The following is a 21610-nucleotide window of genomic DNA, read 5'->3' as shown; positions in this document are numbered from 1 at the left end:
ACTCACTGTCCACTGTGTCCAGCTACCTGAAAGCGGGTGACCCATCAATCAATCAATCAATCAATGTTTATTTATATAGCCCTAATTCACAAGTGTCTCAAAGGGCTGCACAAGCCACAACGACATCCTCTGTACAGACCCCACTGTAGAAATAGCCTGCATGTCTTCTAGCACATACGCTGCAATGGCTCTATCAATGTTGTCGTGGCTAGCAGTCCCTCCGTTAAAATCCAGCCGCTGTGTGTCTCTCTTTACTAGCTTTGTCGAAGCATGTTGCTTTTGTAGCTGTTTCAGCAGATTTTAATTGCTCTTTTGGGCAGTAGATAGGATCTTTGATCCAAGACACAACTTACATTTAACTAAAATGTTCTTTTCCTTGTGCTCGACAAAAGAAAAGTACCCACACACAGCGCGTGGCGCGCCTCTTCAATGTGACACAGGAACATTCAGATGGACGACACTGCAACTCTCCAATAAAACACTCTCAGATCTTCTGTTTCTAGCCGATACTACATAAAAAATAACGTGCAGTAACGCATCATGAGTTACTGAATATAAAAAATAACGCGTTAGACTACTAGTTACCGCCGAAACTAATGGCGTTACAGTAACGTGTTACTGTTAGTCCCAACACTGGTCTTCAGGCATGCTCTTGGTGTTTAAAACACAGTTGGATCAGGCTGAGTTGGGGATGGTTAAATTTGCAGCCTCATTTAGAGTCGGTAACTTCGTGGTGACCTGACCTCGCGTCTTCTGTGTCCCTTACTTTGGACAGGGAGCAGATGGAGTCCGCGGACTAAAGGGCAGCAAAGGTGAGAAGGTGAGCTATCCCGAGCGTGCGTGTCCGTGACACATCCGATCAACTGCCATCTGGGCTGGATGTCATCTCTGGTAACATTCTGTCGCCAAAAGGGAGAGGACGGTTTCCCCGGTGCCAAGGGGGAGATGGGAGGCAAAGGAGACGCCGGAGACAACGGCGCTTCGGGAGGACGTGGAGAGGACGGACCCGAGGGACCCAAAGGACAGATGGGAGGTCAAGGAGAAGCAGGACCTCTGGGTATTTCTGGAGAGAAGGTGCAGAGTCCAGGGCTCACAAAGTAACAAGAAAAAGAAAAAGCGTTGGAAAAGTGTTGCTATTTTTTTTTTTTTTTTTTTTGTAGGGGAAACTGGGAGTGCCTGGACTGCCAGGATATCCTGGACGACTGGGACCAAAGGTAAATACATTTGATGTCACGGAGATATGTTGATTCATTTGTTCACGAGACCTAACCTAGAGGTCTATTCTCAGGGCGGTGATGGCTTCCCTGGTTCACTGGGACCGCCTGGAGAAAAAGGCAAAAAAGTGAGTCCCAAACACAAGAAAGGACTTGAGTCTAGAAGGCTTTTCCTACCGTCTGATCTCGTGTGTCGTTACCCAGGGTCCCTTAGGACCAGCAGGGAGCGCCGGCCAGAGGGGTCCAAACGTGAGCACCTAATATAAAATGGGATCACACAGCAAACACAAATTAAATATTGTACTTGTCCTTTCAGGGAGCACGTGGGGCCAGAGGAGCCAGGGGCCCTACAGGAAAATCTGGAGAAAAGGTCCGTTGACCCACCTCTTATGTCCATATTTAAAAGGGAACTGCACTTTTTTATTTTTTTTGCCTATCACTCACAACTAAAGATGTTCGATAATGGCTTTTTTGCCGATATCTGATATTCCGATATTTTCCAACTCTTAATTACCAATACCGATATATACAGTCGGGGAATTCACACATTATTATGCCTAATTTTGTTGTGATGCATTAAACAATGTAACAAGGTTTCCCAAAATAAATCAACTCAAGTTATGGAAAAAAATGCCAACATGGCACTGCCATATTTATTATTGAAGTCACAAAGTGCATTATTTTTTTTAACATGCCTCAAAACAGCAGCTTGGAATTTGGGACATGCTCTCCCTGAGAGAGCATGAGGAGGTTGAGGTGGGCGGGGTTGGGTGGGGGTGGGGGTAGGGGGTAGCGGAAGAGTTAGTGCTGCAAAGGGTTCTGGGTATTTGTTCTGTTGTGTTTATGTTGTGTTACGGTGCGGATGTTCTCCCGAAATGTGTTTGTCATTCTTGTTTGGTGTGGGTTCAGAGTGTGGCGCATATTTGTAACAGTGTTAAAGTTGTTTATACGTCCACCCTCAGTGTGACCTGTATGGCTGTTGACCAAGTATGCGTTGCATTCACTTGTGAGTGTGAACAGGCGTAGATATTATGTGATTGGGCCGGCACGCAAAGGCAGCGCATTTAAGGTTTATTGGCGCTCTGTACTTCTCCCTACGTCCGTGTACCACTCCGTACAGCGGCGTTTTAAAAAGTTATAAATTTTACTTTTTGAAACCAATACCGATAATTTCCGATATTACATTTTAAAGCATTTATCGGGCGATAATATCGGTAGTTTGATATTATCGGACATCCCTACTCACAATCCTTATGTAAGACAAAAACATGTTTTTCTTTTTTAAGCATTCTAAGTCATAAATAAACACTAGTAAAAGTCAGCTAACAATGGAGCTAATTCCGCGTGTAATGTGCTCTAAAAACATCCGAAAACCTCCATCAATGTCATATACACGCTGTAATTACATATGTATTGTAGTAACAGGAACACTCGTAGTAACTTGTAATATTTACATTTTTGCTCATTTTAAGCATATGGCAGCCTATCAGGACTACTTTGGGACAAATGATGATCCAGATGATGTTTTCGATCCTGAATATAAGGAGGATGAGCTACATGTTTGAAAAGCTGTGTGCTAAACAGATGCAGCTTCAGCGAAACACTAAGCATCATGTGGCAGTATTGCTAGGTGCTAAACAAGAATATTTTGGGTCTTAGAATGCATTTCATTCATTTATTCATTTATTTCAAGCAATGACACAGAAAAAGTACAAGGTAGACAACATATAATAATATTAATTAATATAATGCAAAAGGGAATGTACAATATGTAAACGATGCATAAAAAAAGAAAAACATATGTGTTCATGTCTTACATTAGGGTTGTGAATTATAGGCAACATTTAAAAAAAAAAGTGCAGCTCCCCTTTAAATACTTTATTATAACGGTCCGTTTTTTGCACATTTTCTCAGGGTGCGTCTGGACACGATGGCCCTCCAGGATCTTTGGGAGAGAGGGTAAGAGAGGGTGGACTGATGGATGAAACAGTTGATTGGTTGGTATATTGATAAACTGATACATTTTAAGGGACCACAAGGACCAACTGGAAGGAGTGGAGAGCCTGGACCGAAAGGAGCGACTGTGAGTTCCTTTACAGCAGGGGTGTCAAACTCGTTTTCATTGTGGGCCACATCGCAAATTTCACTGCCCTCAGAGGGTCGTTTGCAACAGTAGATAATTTATAAATATAGATATATATAATATGTATATATATGTGAGGTCAGGATAAAACACAGAGGCTATTTCATCTCTACAAGCCTGTTTTGCAGGTTTCCCTGCTCTTCAGGGGATTTTTGTATATATGTATACACTACCGTTCAAAAGTTTGGGGTCACCCAAACAATTTTGTGGAATAGCCTTCATTTCTAAGAACAAGAATAGACTGTCGAGTTTCAGATGAAAGTTCTCTTTTTCTGGCCATTTTGAGCGTTTAATTGACCCCACAAATGTGATGCTCCAGAAACTCAATCTGCTCAAAGGAAGGTCAGTTTTGTAGCTTCTGTAACGAGCTAAACTGTTTTCAGATGTGTGAACATGATTGCACAAGGGTTTTCTAATCATCAATTAGCCTTCTGAGCCAATGAGCAAACACATTGTACCATTAGAACACTGGAGTGATAGTTGCTGGAAATGGGCCTCTATACACCTATGTAGATATTGCACCAAAAACCAGACATTTGCAGCTAGAATAGTCATTTACCACATTAGCAATGTATAGAGTGTATTTCTTTAAAGTTAAGACTAGATTAAAGTTATCTTCATTGAAAAGTACAGTGCTTTTCCTTCAAAAATAAGGACATTTCAATGTGACCCCAAACTTTTGAACGGTAGTGTATATATATATTTATATTTTATATAATTATTATTATATATTTTATATAATATTTTGTTATATTTATTATATAATATATATTATGATATATAATATAAATATATATCTTATATATATTTATATTTATATATATATATACATATAATGTGCCTCACAATATTATTGCACAATTGCCTATGCATTTTTTTACTATATATATTTATTGCGTACACTAAAAATAAATCTGTATATTTTACGGTGCCACATTTTTTTCATGGTAAAATTCTGGTGATGGAGTTTCCGTTTTTTTTACTTTTAAAATTTGCAGTTGGTATTTTTACGGTGTATTACTGTAAATGGAAAAACGGCACCACATTTTTTTTACGGTAAAATTCTAGCGATTGAGCTGCCTGTTTTTTTGTTTTTTTTACCGTAAAATCTATTGTTATTTAGTCAAGCAGATATTTAAATATTCATTTTTAATGTAACAACAAATGTTTGAATGTTTGATAATAGAATATGTGTTACAATATTAGACAGTAAAGTTTAAAAGATGATGAATTGCACACAGAACATGTAATTTTTTTCTGTCAAATTGCACAGAACGAATATAATTAGCAAGAAAAGAGAAGGTACTTTATTGATGCGTGTTATTTCCAGACTTTGATGGGCCGTATAAAATGATGTGGCGGGCCAGATCTGCCCCCCGGGCCTCGAGTTTGGTACCTGCTCCTTATCATATGAAGAGATGGTTAACACAGTTTTTCAACTTGACATGCTCATGCAGGGTCCAGGGGGGAAAGATGGTCTTCCAGGACACCCGGGTCAGAGAGGAGAGGCGGTAAGTGAGGATAAATAACTGACTAAAGCCATTTAGCTGTACTTAAAACTATAAATTACACCAATACTGTCTTTGTCTTCAAAACTTCATAGCTGAATCTGATTTGTTGGATTTTTGGGAATGTTTTTTTTCTAATCTAGCAAGAGCGCAACTATAACAGAAATAAACAGATCTTATTGGGGAATTTTTCCACCTCAAAAAAGGCTAAACATCAACATACAGTAGAGATTGGATGGTTTAATGAGCTCTTTGGGACCCCATCACAGTTCTAGGAGAGCACAGAGAAGACGACCAAACTTAATTACAGTTATACAAAGCAGGGGTGTCCAAACTTGAGGGCTGTATACAGAAAAATTGAAGGATGCAGAGGCCACTCTGATACATTTTGCCATAAAAGATCCATCCATCTATCCATTTTCTACCGCTTGTCCCTATCGGGGTGCTGGAGCCTATCTCAGCTGCATTCGGGCGGAAGGCGGTGTACACCCTGGACAAGTCACCACTAATGGCAGGGCCAACACAGATAGACCAGTGGTTCTTAACCTTGTTGGCGGTACTGAACCCCACCAGTTTCATATGTGCCTTCACCGCGCATTTCTTTAGTGAAAAATAAAATGGTTTTTTTTTTCAAATTCAAGACAAAGTTAGATCTTTTTGGTAACACTTTAGTATGGGGAACATATTCTAAGTAACAAAGACTTAATTTAGAGTTATTTGGACCCTAGGGGAACATATTCTAAGTAATAAAGACTTAATTTAGAGTTATTTGGTTAAGGTTAGAGCAGACCTGGGCATTCTGCGGCCCGCGGGCCGCATCCGGCCCTTTGTACGTCCCTGTCCGGCCCGCGTGAGGCCAATTATAAATTACAAAATAAATTTTAAAAAGTATCTATTTCGAGTGTGCAATACAACGGTGCTGCTTTTGTTTTGAAAAGCGTTATTTGTATTACTTCCGTGTGGACGTATGCTCGTGCGCGCAGCGGCAATCACAAATTACAAAATAAATTTAAAAAAACATCTTTGTCGTGCGTGCAATACAACTGTGCTGCTTTTTTTTGAAAAGTGTTACACGTGCGTATGTCCTGTGAGGGAAGGCGCACAGCGACAAGTGATGCCCGGTTATCCCCGAGACGCTAAAAAGAGAAAAGTTGATGACGAATGGCGTGTTTTCAACAAGACATGGACTGCCAAGTAAAGGTAAAGCCGTGTGCTTATTTGTGGTACACACGTTGCTGTGTTTAAAGAATATAGTGTAACGACCTGCTGAAGTAGATGTTGTCTTCTTGAGTTGCGTAAATGAGGAGTGAGGAGACGTGCGTGTGGAAGGAACGAGATATGTTGAGCTGTGTTAGTATAGCTTGCTCAATAAAAGTTTAAAAAGAGCGTCAGACTTGGTGTGCACTTCTTCTGGACGCTACAATTGGTGTCAGAAGTAAAACTTTGCGCATACTGCACTGTTTGTGTGCTACGTCATCGGGAGGTACGTGCCACGTGAGGAGCTCGCCGCAAAGAGAGAGAGAGAGAGACAGAGAGAGAGAGAGAGACAGCGTTTACAGGTTCAGCCACGCTGCTTGCCACGAGGGGAATTCCGCCCTCAATGAAGACTCCCAGGTTTGATGGCAAGGCGAACTGGGAGGCATTTCATCCCACTTCTGACATCAATGGTAGCGTCCAGAATAAGTGCACACCAAGTCTGATGCTCTTTTTAAACTTTTATTGAGCATGCTATACTAACACAGCTCAACTTATCTCGTTCTTTCCAAAAGGAAAACCAATCCTCACTCCTCATCTCCTTCTTCGCCAATCACGTTACAGGCGTGCTACATTCACAACAAAGAGGATGCAGGATAAAGTGACAGAAATTGAAATTTTTGTATTGTAATATACATCAGGAAGTGTTGTGTAAGAAAGTGTTAAAAATAAAACCATCAAAAGCCATCTGCTTTTGTATAAAGATAAGTTAGGTTAAATGAAAATATTATTATTATTATTATTATCTATCTTACGGTATATCAAAAATAATTTGAGCAAAATTTAATTGAAATATTGTCGGTGTGGCCCTCCAGCAGTGCTCGGGTTGCTCATGCGGCCCCCGGTAAAAATTAATTGCCCACCCCTGGGTTAGAGGGTTAGGGTTATAATAAGGCCATGCTGAATAAGGCATTAATAAGTACTTAATAATGACTAGTTAAGAGCCAATATGTTACTAATGTGCATGTTAATAAGCAACTAATTAATGGTGAATATGTTCCCCATACTAAAGTGTTACCATGTTTTTTCACTGGTGCGTAAAATTAACCGTGCATGAACATCACCTTGTTCAAACAACAAAACCAACACAGTGCATAAACTCACAACAAATTACACACCTGCAAACCAGTCAGCTGTTGCCGTATCCGTAATACGCCGATAGGGAGAAGTTTGTATTTACACGATGAGTCGGGTGTGTTTTGACCTCCGCCGAACCCCTGAGGCCGACTTACCGAACCCCTAGGGTTCGATTGAACCCAGGTTAAGAACCATTGAAATAGACAGACAACATTCACACTCACATTCACACACTAGGGCCAATTTAGTGTTGCCAATCAACCTATCCCCAGGTGGATGTCTTTGGAGGTGGGAGGGAACCCACAAAGTCACGGGAGTCCTGGGCATCGAACCCAGGACCTTTGTATTGTGAGGCACATGCACTGCCACGGTGCTGCCCGCCATAAAAGATATGAAGGGATATCTCAATTTTCCAATTGAATTGTTTCTAACAACCAAAATCCCAATTTGTAGCATGCACATTTATGACAAATTTGGAATTATGATATTTTGAACATGCTTCTCAGCAAAAACAGATAACTCCAAACATTTCTTTGCAAAAACAGACTAAACCTATTTGGTGCCAGCCTGGTCCTAGAAATGAGTGAAAACGGATGAGTTTTTTGTTTATTCCATCGCTTTTTTTTGGGTGGGGGGTCCGGGGTTTACTTAGACCGCTGCATCATGACATTGTTAAAGGAATATTCTCCCACCTTTCAGCAAAATGGAACGCCTTGGAAGTTTCCTATTTTGGCCTTCCTTTTGTTCAAACACAATGATCTCACCCTGTTTCTTATCTCTGCACACACACACACACACACACACACACACACATTATTCTCTGTAGTTTTAATGTCGTCACGATGCACCAGGTGCAAAAATGTGTGTCCGCTCAGCACACACGCCAAGTTAACTTTCAGTTTTCATCTCCTCCAAGGCTGAGCTGCCTTGAGAGTGGATTTTTACACTCTTAAAGGCCTACTGAAATGAAATGTTCTTATTTAAACGGGGATAGCAGGTCCATTCTATGTGTCATACTTGATCATTTTGCGATATTGCCATATTTTTGCTGAAAGGATTTAGTAGAGAACATCAACGATAAAGTTCGCAACTTTTGGTCGCTGATAAAAAAAGCCTTGACATCACCGGTTGTGGAGCTCATCACATCTGCACATTGTTTACAATCATGGCCACCAGCAGCGAGAGCGATTCGGACCGAGAAAGCGACAATTACCCCATTAATTTGAGCGAGGATGAAAGATTCGTGGATGAGGAAAGTGAGAGTGAAGGACTAGAGGGCAGTGGAAGCGATTCAGATAGGGAAGATGCTGTGAGAGGCGGGTGGGACTGACTAAAACAGTAAATAAACACAAGACATATATATATACTCTATTAGCCACAACACAACCAGGCTTATATTTAATATGCCACAAATTAATCGCGCATAACAAACACCTCCCCCTCCCGTCCATATAACCCACCAATACAAATCAAACACCCGCACAACACACTCAATCCCACAGCCCAAAGTACCGTTCACCTCCGTAAAGTTCATACAGCACATATATTTCCCCAAAGTTACGTACGTGACATGCACATAGCAGCACGCACGTACGGGCAAGCGATCAAATGTTTGGAAGCCGCAGCTGCGTACTCATGTTAGCGCGTATCCAACTCAAAGTCCTCCTGGTTGTGTTGCTGTAGCCAGCCGCTAATACACCGATCCCACCTACAGCTTTCTTCTTTGCTGTCTTCATTGTTCATTAAACAAATTGCAAAAAGATTCACCAACACAGATGTCCAGAATACTGTGGAATTTTGCGATGAAAACAGACGACTTAACAGCTGGCCACAATGCTGTCCCAATATGTCCGCTACAATCCGTGACGTCACGCGCAAACGTCATCATACCGAGACGTTTTCAGCAGAATATTTCGCGGGAAATTTCAAATTGCACTTTACTAATCTAACCCGGCCGTATTGGCATGTGTTGCAATGTTAAGATTTCATCATTGATATATAAACTATCAGACTGCGTGGTCGGTAGTAGTGGTTTTCAGTAGGCCTTTAAGTAAAATCATTTTGAAAGATTTAAACCATTAATCATCACCAATACGTTACTGCTCGCCACTGAGAGCCATGTGAGTTGATCTATATTTATTTCTCTTTTGGTTCTCTTTATTGTTAAAAAGGTCACAGTGTTATGCAGAGGTGTATAACAGATGTTGTTGATCAGTGAGAAGCACTGATAAACAATTTTGTCGGGGGGAGGATTTGGACTGGTTCCATTTTTTCTTTGTTTGTTTTTGTGTTATGTTCAAATCCAGGACCTCTTTATTTTCTTTATTTTTATTTTGCAAATGGCCCCCGGGCCGCACTTTGGACACCCCTGATAAAGAGGAAGTAAATGAAAGACGTCCCTCATCTCGGAATATTTTGCCATCACATCCACTGTAGTCGGGGATCCTTGGTAGGGATGGGCGATACCGCACTTTTAGGATTCGATACGATACCGATACTTTTTCTTGCATTTTCATCGATACCGATACAGATACCATTAATTTCTTATTGGCAATTTTTGTCAGTCAAAAATATTATTACTATTGTTATTATTTAAGACAAATCACAAGACAAATACAGACCATTTATACCACATTTATTATGGTCAATATATAATAAAAGTAAAATTAAAATAAATAACATAAATATGAAAATAAATTAAATATAAACAAAAATATACACATTTTCACTTTTCTTATGTGTCAAAAAAAAGTCTTGGTAGAAAAAGCTTAAAAAAACAATTATTCATAACAATGTTATGTTTCAAACCTCTTTGTGGAAGTAAACTTATAACACTTCTCTAAAGCAAAGTCAATAATTTCCTTATCACAATAAACTAGGATTTCCTTGTCCTATAAACCTGCATACAAAAGACAGTTCCCTGAGAAAATGAACTTGGAAAAATTATCTACAAAAATGTCTGACACCATCACACCTTTAGTGTACTCGAGCTATGTCGTCACACGTCACACTTTACTGAAGTCTCAGATTGCTGTTCAGGAAAAGTAACAACACTGTCGGCTGGCTGTGTGTGTGTTGCACGTTGACGACGCTCATTCGCTGTCTCCTGTGACGTGACTGGGCCAGCTCTATACTCTGCCAGGTACAGGGGTGTCCCAGCACACAGTTAAGTAAGTAATCAAAAACATCTGAAAGTGATGCTTGCACCCCCCACACGCCGTTTTTTGGTTTATATCGATACTTTTTTCAGAAAAGTGATGCCAAATGAGTAGCGTGTGAGTATCGATATATCGATACCACAGGATCGATACGCACATCCCTAATCCTTGGGTACTCAACCCGGGGGTCCGATGAGTCGGCTGCAAGGTTGATGGTTGAATTTCCAAATTAAATAGTCGACCATTTTAAGACATTCCCTAACTAAATAAATATAATCAAGTGCAAAAAAAACACAGTAAGACACTCGCCATCTTGTTTTGGGTTGAAGGGATTCCAAGGGAAGACTGGACCTCCAGGACCCTCTGGAGTGGTGGGGCCACAGGTGAGCCCTAAAACTCAGTAATGTCTGCAACATTTCTGTGTTTTCTTTTGAGTCAATCGTGGTTTGCGTCTTTCAGGGTAAATCAGGCGAGCCCGGCCCCACAGGGGACCGAGGCCACCCAGGGGCACCAGGTGTACCCGGAGAGCACGGTTTGCCTGGATCAGCTGGCAAGGAAGGCGGAAAGGTGGGTTTTGAAATCTACTCTCCCGGATCATTATCACATCACCGCTGAGTCAGCCGTCTTATAACGTGTTACTGGTCCTCAGGGTGATCCAGGTTTACCAGGAACATCTGGGAAGAACGGCCCCCCAGGTCTGAAAGGCTTCAGGGGGAGCAGAGGAGCTCCTGGAATTATGGTAACCTCACTCATACACACTTTATTTCAGCTGCGTTCTACATTATTGTTGGGTTTGATGGTTCACAGGGGCCTCCTGGTCTGAAAGGAGGTTCAGGACCTTCTGGAGTCTCAGGTGCCATTGTAAGTTGCACAATTCCTTTTAAATGCAAACTTTAGAAATTCCACACAACAGACGATTAGTAAAAATCCCTGTTGGTAGGGGCCAAACGGCGAGCGAGGTCCTCCTGGGCCAGCTGGTGCCATCGGACAGCCGGGACGCTCAGGAGCCATTGGAGGACCCGGACCTATGGGAGAGAAGGGCGAGCCTGTAATGAAGACACAGTACAGTGGTACCAATACTCAAAGGAACCATTTGTGTGACCTGTGTGTGTGTTTTACAGGGGGAGAAGGGTCCGATCGGACCTTCGGGCCAGGATGGAGAACAGGGACCAGGAGGGATGCTTGGAGGTGCAGGTTCTCCAGGACCAGCAGGAGACGATGGAGATAAGGTAATGTGTCTGTTTGTAGCAAGCAGAGAGACATGGGAGGATTTCGGATGCATGTGTACACTGAATGTGTGTCTGCGTGTGTGCGTGTGTGTGTGTGTGTGTGTGTGTGTGTGTGTGTGTGTGTGTGTGTGTGTGTGTGTGTGTGTGTGTGTGTGTGTGTGTGTGTGTGTGTGTGTGTGTGTGTGTGTGTGTGTGTGTGTGTGTGTGTGTTCTGGCAAAGGCCTACTGAAATGAATTTTTTTTATATAAACGGGGATAGCAGATCCATTCTATGTGTCATACTTGATCATTTCGCGATATTGCCATTTTTTTGCTGAAAGGATTTAGTAGAGAACATCGACGATAAAGTTCGCAACTTTTGGTCGCTGATAAAAAAAAGCCTTGCCTGTACCGGAAGTAGCGTGACGTCACAGGTTGAAAGGCTCCTCACATTTCCCCATTGTTTACACCAGCAGCGAGAGCGATTCGGACAGAGAAAGCGACGATTACCCCATTAATTTGAGCCAGGATGAAAGATTCGTGGATGAGGAACGTGAGAGTGAAGGACTAGAGTGCAGTGCAGGACGCATCTTTTTTCGCTCTGACCGTAACTTAGGTACAAGCTGGCTCATTGGATTCCACACTCGCTCCTTTTTCTATTGTGGATCACGGATTTGTATTTTAAACCACCTCGGATACTATATCCTCTTGAAAATGAGAGTCAAGAACGCGAAATGGACATTCACAGTGACTTTTATCTCCACGACAATACATCGGCGAAACACTTTAGCTACGGAGCTAACGTGATAGCATCGGGCTTAACTGCATATAGAAACAAAAGAAATAAGCCCCTGACTGGAAGGATAGACAGAAAATCAACAATACTATTAAACCGTGGACATGTAAATACACGGTTAATGCTTTCCAGCCTGGCGAAGCTTAACAATGCTGTTGCTAACGACGCCATTGAAGCTAACTTAGCAACGGGACCTCACAGAGCTATGCTAAAAACATTAGCTATCCACCTACGACAGCCAGCCCTCATCTGCTCATCAACACCCGTGCTCACCTGCGTTCCAGCGATCGACGGTGCGACGAAGGACTTCACCCGATCATCCGTGCGGTCGGCGGCTAGCGGCGGCTAGCGTCGGATAGCGCGTTTGCTATCCAAGTCAAAGTCCTCCTGGTTGTGTTGCTGCAGCCAGCCGCTAATACACCGATCCCACCTACAGCTTTCTTCTTTGCAGTCTTCATTGTTCATTAAACAAATTGCAAAAGATTCACCAACACAGATGTCCAGAATACTGTGGAATTTTGAGATGAAAACAGAGCTTTTTGTATTGGATTCAATGGAGTCCGAATACTTCCGTTTCAACGATTGACGTCACGCGCATACGTCATCATACATAGACGTTTTCAACCGGAAGTTTAGCGGGAAATTTAAAATTGCACTTTACAAGTTAACCCAACCGTATTGGCATGTGTTGCAATGTTAAGATTTCATCATTGATATATTAACTATCAGACTGCGTGGTCGGTAGTAGTGGCTTTCAGTAGACCTTTAATGGGGACATCACTCTGTTTACACAGTCACCTTTAGGGGACATCTGACGGTATGGGGACAAAAAAACAGGTCCCCTAAAGGGAAACATTTACTGTGATTCTGTATGGTATCCATCCTTAGTTCGAACTAATATATTTCTCCAAAAACAAAATCTGGTTTAGTGTTCCTTAGGATGACATTTTCATACAGCATGATTATAAAACATTATTACCTTAAAGTATGATTCACATTCAGAATGTTCCATCCTTCTATATATGGTAGTTGGAGTTGCAGACAACTTCATTACTGCTAAATAGCAGTTTTCAGTAATGTCACAGAAGATGCAGGATTTGCTTGAACATTTAAGTGGTGAAACTTCCTATAAGAGGACAGCTGTAGTGCTGTATTCTGAAGATCATGTCATATTTCATTTGAATTATTACTTTTTTTTTAAATGGCCCTCAGTAGTCATGTACAAATTTGTGTGAATTATGCAAAATGATTTAAATTTGGTGCCCCATGAAACATATTAACTCTTTTTCCCCAGGGTCCCCAGTAAGAATGATCAGCACATTACTTCATCAATCCAGAGATTTAAAGACGTGTATGAGCTAACTGGGCAGTGGCCATTTTACACCATTTTTTTATGTCCCCACAAGTGATGATCAAAAACTTGGTCCCCAATCCCAATGATAACCCGTATATGTGTGTGTGTGTGTGTGTGTGTGTGTGTGTGTGTGTGTGTGTGTGTGTGTGTGTGTGTGTGTGTGTGTGTGTGTGTGTGTGTGTGTGTGTGTGTGTGTGTGTGTGTGTGTGTGTGTGTGTGTGTGTATGTGTGTGTGTGTGTGTGTGTGTGTGTCCACAGGGCGAGCAAGGAGGACCAGGCCAGAAAGGCAGCAAAGGAGACAAAGGAGAATCTGTGAGTCTGCATCTCGAAATGGACTAAAGCAGTGTTTCTTAACCGTAGGGCAGGGGCCGCCAAAAAATGTTCTTCTTAATTCTCAGCCGTGGTCCGTATGGGCCGCAGCGGTACTCGGTTGTATTACGCTTTTCCACCACTTGTGGCAGTAATGACAATATCAAACAAACAGAAGAAGTCTGGAGCTAAAATCATAGAGAAGTTTCTTAAGCGCAAAAATTATGACTAAAGCGGTGAAGCTGAAGTTTCATTTGCGCTTTAATTTTGATTACACTTTAGTTAAAAAAATATTCATTATTGATTGTATTTATTTATTTTAGCAAAACGTGAATATATGTAAACACATTTTTCGTCAGTTATCTATTATTATTATTACTTAATTAAACAGGTATCGGAACAGGTGGCTAATTAAGTTGGCGGATGGCTAGTAAATAAGGATAAATGTCAATGTATGTGGCCGATATGTAAAGTGTGTATCTTTTGTATGGACTATCGACTAGAGCAGTCTCAAACTGTGGTACGGGTACCACTAGTGGTACACAGACTCCATCCAGTGGTACGCCAAAGAAACACTTAATGAAGTGATTAGTGTTTTATTTTCCACAATTCAAACACAGTGTTACTGTTCAAGCTGTGTGTGATGTTACAATGGCCCAAAATATTAAATATATTTGTTAAATAAAACCTCTGCCTTATTTTCAATGAATACTTAGGCCTACTACACTACTGCATTTTAATGTTCGTCATAATGGTGGTACTTGGAGAGCCAAGTGTTTTCTGAGGTGAATAAAGTTTGACAACCCCTGGACGAGAGTTATATCTGATACAAGAGTTTATGATACCAAGAATGACGGAACAGTTTTGATCAAGTGTGTGTTTCCCCTCCACAGGGCCCCCCAGGCTCCATTGGCACACAGGGGCCCATCGGACAGCCGGGACTTCCTGTAAGTCAGCTTCTCCTTAATTTCACTACCAGGCAGCATATCATGCAGTGTCTTAAAAAAAGAAGCGTGTTTTGCAGACAGATTGTGTCATGAACGTAGGATGTTTCCACCGGTCTTTAGATTTCTGTTCATTTTGGGTAAAAAAAAATGATGACAAAAAAATTATTTTCATCCATCCTCAAAATCTTTTGCACATGACGACATGCTGCAAATATAACAGTAGACCATCTATCAGTGGTCATTAATTGTTTTTTAAAGCCTAAAAGTGGCTATTTTTGCCTTTTTAAAGCAGTACGTCTGTACTCAACCTAAAAAAAGAACATCTTTGCTCAGATGTCGCAAAAAAAACCCATCTCCTACAAATACTGATGTACTTTTTTGGCAACGACCGAATCCAGGCACCGATTCACGCTGTTAACGCTGTTCAAGCTTCGGCACCTGGCGACCACTCCAGCAGCACTGAGAGCGGACTCGGCCTAACTACCTCTTGCAATTTTCGATGTCAACAAAGAAAGTGACTCAAAAACGCTCCGACGCAAGTAAAGTTAGGCTCCGCTTTTCCAAAAAATGTGCTGGCTTGGTGCTAATATAAATTGACTTTGCTGTAGACATGCTACTGATTAGCATTAGCAATTTTACATGGCGATTTCAATTTGCACGTTGGCAGCCGGCGCGTAATAAGTACAATACTTACAATATTTGATTGATTGATGATTAAACAAGATATAACTACTGGACAGCAGTTATCACAATTAGCTCATATTTAAATGTTGCAATGAAATTGATCAAAAACTATGTATTATTTATTAATTATATTATTATGTATATACCGTATTTTTCGGACTATAAGTCGCAGTTTTTTTCATAGTTTGGCCGGGGGTGCGACTTATACTCAGGAGCGACTTATGTGTGAAATTATTAACACATTACCGTAAAATATCAAATAATATTATTTATCTCATTCACGTAAGAGACTAGACGTATAAGATTTCATGGGATTTAGCGATTAGGAGTGACAGATTGTTTGGTAAACGTATAGCATGTTCTATATGTTATAGTTATTTGAATGACTCTTACCATAATATGTTACGTAAACATACCAGGCACGTTCTCAGTTGGTTATTTATGCCTCATATAACGTACACTTATTCAGCCTGTTGTTCACTATTCTTTATTTATTTTAAATTGCCTTTCAAATGTCTATCTTTGGTGTTGGGTTTTATCAAATAAATTTCCCCAAAAAATGCGACTTTTACTCCAGTGCGACTTATATATGTTTTTTTCCTTCTTTATTATGCATTTTCGGCCGGTGCGACTTATACTCCGGTGCGACTTATACTCCGAAAAATACGGTATTATATTTATGTAATTTGTATTATATATTTATGTAATATATTTTATAATTTATTAATTACATAATATTACCTCCAAACACACTTTGCTTCACAGTTCATTTGTTGCTTGGTATTTTCTCTACAGAAAAACAGCTGAGTGTACTTTGTGAAGCCGAACGTACATTTCATGTGGTTTTTTTTAGGATGAAAAAAGAATAACATGTGGCCTGAGTCCATAGATAACCTATCCGGATATTAAGTATAACCAAATCCCATGTTTGTGTGCATCTTTTAGGGTCTGGATGGAGTAGTGGGACCCCGGGGCCAGCAGGGCATGTACGGCCCGAAAGGAGACGAGGGACTCCGTGGTTTCAAGGGTTCGAGAGGACCGATAGGTTTACAGGTGAGATTTGAAGAAAGATGTCTGTGTGCAACATTGAAAAGAACAACAGCGAATCCTTGATGTGTGTTTTATTTCAAGGGTATGCCCGGCCTCCCAGGGGAAAAGGGCGAGAGCGGGCATGTTGGCCTGATGGTGAGCCGGCGTCCATTCTCTATCTACTGAACAACCTTTATCTTGCACATGAACTGAAGCAGTCTGGTTTTAGGGTCTACCTGGACAACAAGGGCCCAATGGCGCTCAAGGGCCAATCGGGGGACAGGTACGTCCTGCGCTACGTTACCGTGCACTGCAAAAAGTCAGTGTTCAAAAACAAGGAAAAACAAAACAAAAATTAGGGGTATTTTATTTGCACTAAGCAAAATTATCTGCCAATAGAACAAGAAAATTTGGCTTGTCAAGACTTTCCAAAATAAGTAAAATTAGCTAACCTCATTAAACCCAAAAATACCTTAAAATAAGTATATTCTCACTAATAACAAGTGCACCTTTCTTGATTGAAAAAAAAGAGACCTTTTTGCTCAATATATTGAAAACAATTCTTAAATGAAGTAAATGCTAGTGCCATTATCTTGATATAATGATATTCGCTCAGCATTACATTTCTTGAAACCAGCAAACTTATACTAAAAACTAATTTATTGTTCTTAATGGAAAGGCAACAAGGCAACCGCTTGTTACTCTCGGGGTCTCCTAGCCGCTCAGGCAAATCATATGGTCTAAAAATGCATTTTTCCATCGACAACATGACATCATCGCGCCAAGTGCATGCTCGTTCAGTCTATTAGTGTGCAAATATACAGCCCGGCCACCGGCCAAAATTTTTTTTATTGTAATTATGAAGAATTAATCTGAATGTGCATAAACTATTTCTGTTCAAAATTGTTTGAAATGTCAAATGTTTAAATATTAACTGTCAGTTTACTGTACTGTGCCAACTGTACTACTATAAGAGTACGTATTTTCTATTGTTTCATTGAAAATAAAACAGCAAAGTCCATTTGGCTATCATCTGTTTTAATTATGAGACACAATTGTGTCAAAGTCATGATTTTTTTTTCATGCTTGAAATAAGAAATTATTACTTTAAAAAAGTACTTTTATACTTGTGAGTGTTGATGACACAGCTTTGCAACAGTTGATATTCTAGTTTCAAGCATGTTTTACTCGATATAGGTCATAACATCTCAGCAACAAGCTGTAATATCTTACTGAGATCATTTAGGACCAAAACCCTTAAAACAAGTAAAACACTAACATAAAATCTGCTTAGTGAGAAGAATGATCTTATCAGACAGAAAATAAGCAAATATCACCATTATTTGAGATATTTAATCTTACTTAGATTTCAGTTTTTGCAGTGTGTTTACTCCAGTCGCTGAGGTCTTTATGTGTCGCACAGGGGCCGACGGGTCGAACGGGCATGATTGGCCAGCCAGGTGTTGTTGGAGAAAAGGTAACGCAGCGCATTCCCCCACACCAAACTCCTCCAAGCGGAAACGAAAAGGGCCTTCCCTAAAAGTCGGAAGCACACAATGACATCTCGTCCGACCTCTGATGTAGTCCTCGATCCGGACACTGACTCGTCTCTGTCATTTAGGGGGAGGACGGCGAGGCAGGCGATCCTGGTCCAGTCGGTCTTTCAGGCAAGATGGTGAGTTTGCAGCCCAATCAAGCTAAAGTACCCACCGACTTTGCTGCAACTTTTTCTTCTGTGCTCCTTCAGGGAGACATGGGTGACCAAGGGGAGAAGGGAGACACCGGTCTCCCAGGAGCCGCTGGCACTCCGGGTGCCCGGGGCACCGCAGGGGAGGACGGAGCCAAGGGCAATTCTGTAAGATCCTCCTCTAGAAACCTGAATTAGAGATCGACCGATTTGTTTTTTCAGGGCTGATACCGAATATTAGTAGTCAAGGAGGCCGATCACCGATATTTGAAACCGATATAGTAAGAGTTAGTTGAAAATTAATCTTTAACGTCAGTAAACAGCTGGACAAGGCTCTAAGTTGGGTTTTTTTGTTTAGTTTTTTTAGTAAACATCGAACCAGTAGCGACATAATCTTTTATGCGCCGCTAAACTTCTGTTTAATTTAGCAGCGAAAAACATCAAACACCTTTATTACCTTTTTTGATTGATTGATTGATTGGTTGATTGAGAAGTTTATTGACATCTTAAATAATTGAATCCATGTAATGCTTTAAAAAGGCAAATGGATGGCACAAAAAGCCAAAAGGCTTGTTTCCATTGTGGTCCATTAAATATTCATCACATTTGATACATTCAATAATAAAAGATATATAACCTGTAACATGTACATGTATATAAAAAATTACGTTAAAAAATGGATAAATTATGTACATATACACAGTATACATGTCAGGTGATTTGAAAAACAATATATACAAAAAATGGGGACGGGGTATATACACTATGTACATGACTATGCACATGTTGACTCCAAGAGAGGGCAAAACAGAATGAGAAAATATATATACACTATAACCACATATACATATATATACACACTATAACCACATATACATATATATACACTATAACCACATATAAATATATATACACTATAACCACATATAAATATATATACACTATAACCACATATAAATATATATACACTATATCCACATATAAATATATATACACTATATCCACATATAAATATATATACACTATAACCACATATAAATATATATACACTATAAACACATATATATATATATATATATATATATACACTATAACCACATATAAATATATATACACTATAACCACATATAAATATATATGCACTATAACCACATATAAACATATATACACTATAACCACATATAAATATATATATACTATAACCACATATAAATATATATACACTATAACCACATATAAATATATATACACTATATCCACATATAAACATATATACACTATAACCACATATAAATATATATAAACTATAACCACATATAAATATATAACCACATATGAATATATATACACTATAACCACATATAAATATATATACACTATAACCACATATAAATATATATACACTATATCCACATATAAATATATATACACTATATCCACATATAAATATATACACACTATAACCACATATAAATATATATACACTATAACCACATATAAATATATATACACTATAACCACATATAAATATATATATACATTATATCCACATATAAATATATATACACTATAACCACATATAAATATATATGCACTATATCCACATATAAATATATATGCACTATATCCACATATAAATATATATACACTATAACCACATATATATATATATATATATACACTATAACCACATATAAATATATATGCACTATATCCACATATAAATATATATACACTATAACCACATATAAATATATATACACTATAACCACATATAAACATATATACACTATAACCACATATAAATATATATACACTATGACCACATATATATATATATACACTATATCCACATATAAACATATATACACTATAACCACATATAAATATGTATATACTATAACCACATATAAATATATATACACTATAACCACATATATACACTATAACCACATATAAATATATATACACTATAACCACATATAAATATATATACACTATATCCACATATAAATATATATACACTATAACCACATATAAATATACATACACTATAACCACATATAAATATATATACACTATATCCACATATACATATACATACACTATAACCACATATAAATATATATACACTATAACCACATATAAATATATATACACTATAACCACATATAAATATATATACACTATGACCACATATAAAAATATATGCACTATAACCACATATAAACATATATACACTATAACCACATATAAATATGTATATACTATAACCACATATAAATATATATACACTATAACCACATATAAACATATATACACTATAACCACATATAAACATATATACACTATAACCACATATAAATATATATACACTATATCCACATATAAATATATATACACTATAACCACATATAAATATACATACACTATAACCACATATAAATATATATACACTATATCCACATATAAATATATATACACTATAACCACATATAAATATATATACACTATAAACACATATATATATATATATATATATATATATATACACTATAACCACATATAAATATATATACACTATAACCACATATAAACATATATACACTATAACCACATATAAATATATATATACTATAACCACATATAAATATATATACACTATAACCACATATAAATATATATACACTATATCCACATATAAACATATATACACTATAACCACATATAAATATATATAAACTATAACCACATATAAATATATAACCACATATGAATATATATACACTATAACCACATATAAATATATATACACTATAACCACATATAAATATATATACACTATATCCACATATAAATATATATACACTATATCCACATATAAATATATACACACTATAACCACATATAAATATATATACACTATAACCACATATAAATATATATACACTATAACCACATATAAATATATATATACATTATATCCACATATAAATATATATACACTATAACCACATATAAATATATATGCACTATATCCACATATAAATATATATGCACTATATCCACATATAAATATATATACACTATAACCACATATATATATATATATATATATACACTATAACCACATATAAATATATATGCACTATATCCACATATAAATATATATACACTATAACCACATATAAATATATATACACTATAACCACATATAAACATATATACACTATAACCACATA

At 38.3% G+C, this 21610-nt stretch overlaps 1 protein-coding gene across 1 annotated transcript in view; it reads left to right on the top strand.

Moving 5' to 3' along the window:
• The window catches only part of LOC133633834 (collagen alpha-1(XI) chain-like), a 153307-nt gene that overhangs the window by 116399 nt on the left and 15298 nt on the right, over window positions 1-21610 (top strand). The window contains exons 30-52 of the mRNA XM_062026568.1: window positions 776-820; window positions 913-1074; window positions 1161-1214; window positions 1289-1342; window positions 1419-1463; window positions 1531-1584; window positions 3129-3173; window positions 3244-3297; window positions 4815-4868; window positions 10684-10737; window positions 10814-10921; window positions 11004-11093; window positions 11162-11215; window positions 11295-11402; window positions 11476-11583; window positions 13971-14024; window positions 14915-14968; window positions 16598-16705; window positions 16784-16837; window positions 16911-16964; window positions 18105-18158; window positions 18303-18356; window positions 18429-18536. Of these exons, the coding sequence (XP_061882552.1) occupies window positions 776-820; window positions 913-1074; window positions 1161-1214; window positions 1289-1342; window positions 1419-1463; window positions 1531-1584; window positions 3129-3173; window positions 3244-3297; window positions 4815-4868; window positions 10684-10737; window positions 10814-10921; window positions 11004-11093; window positions 11162-11215; window positions 11295-11402; window positions 11476-11583; window positions 13971-14024; window positions 14915-14968; window positions 16598-16705; window positions 16784-16837; window positions 16911-16964; window positions 18105-18158; window positions 18303-18356; window positions 18429-18536 (1629 nt within the window). The remainder of the gene's footprint in view (window positions 1-775; window positions 821-912; window positions 1075-1160; window positions 1215-1288; window positions 1343-1418; window positions 1464-1530; window positions 1585-3128; window positions 3174-3243; window positions 3298-4814; window positions 4869-10683; window positions 10738-10813; window positions 10922-11003; window positions 11094-11161; window positions 11216-11294; window positions 11403-11475; window positions 11584-13970; window positions 14025-14914; window positions 14969-16597; window positions 16706-16783; window positions 16838-16910; window positions 16965-18104; window positions 18159-18302; window positions 18357-18428; window positions 18537-21610) is intronic.

The sequence above is a fragment of the Entelurus aequoreus genome, linkage group LG18 (assembly GCF_033978785.1).
Source record: "Entelurus aequoreus isolate RoL-2023_Sb linkage group LG18, RoL_Eaeq_v1.1, whole genome shotgun sequence".
In the NCBI taxonomy this organism is placed as follows: domain Eukaryota; kingdom Metazoa; phylum Chordata; class Actinopteri; order Syngnathiformes; family Syngnathidae; genus Entelurus; species Entelurus aequoreus.
Note: the sequence above shows the minus strand (reverse complement) of the source record. Positions and strands in the feature narration are given on the sequence as shown.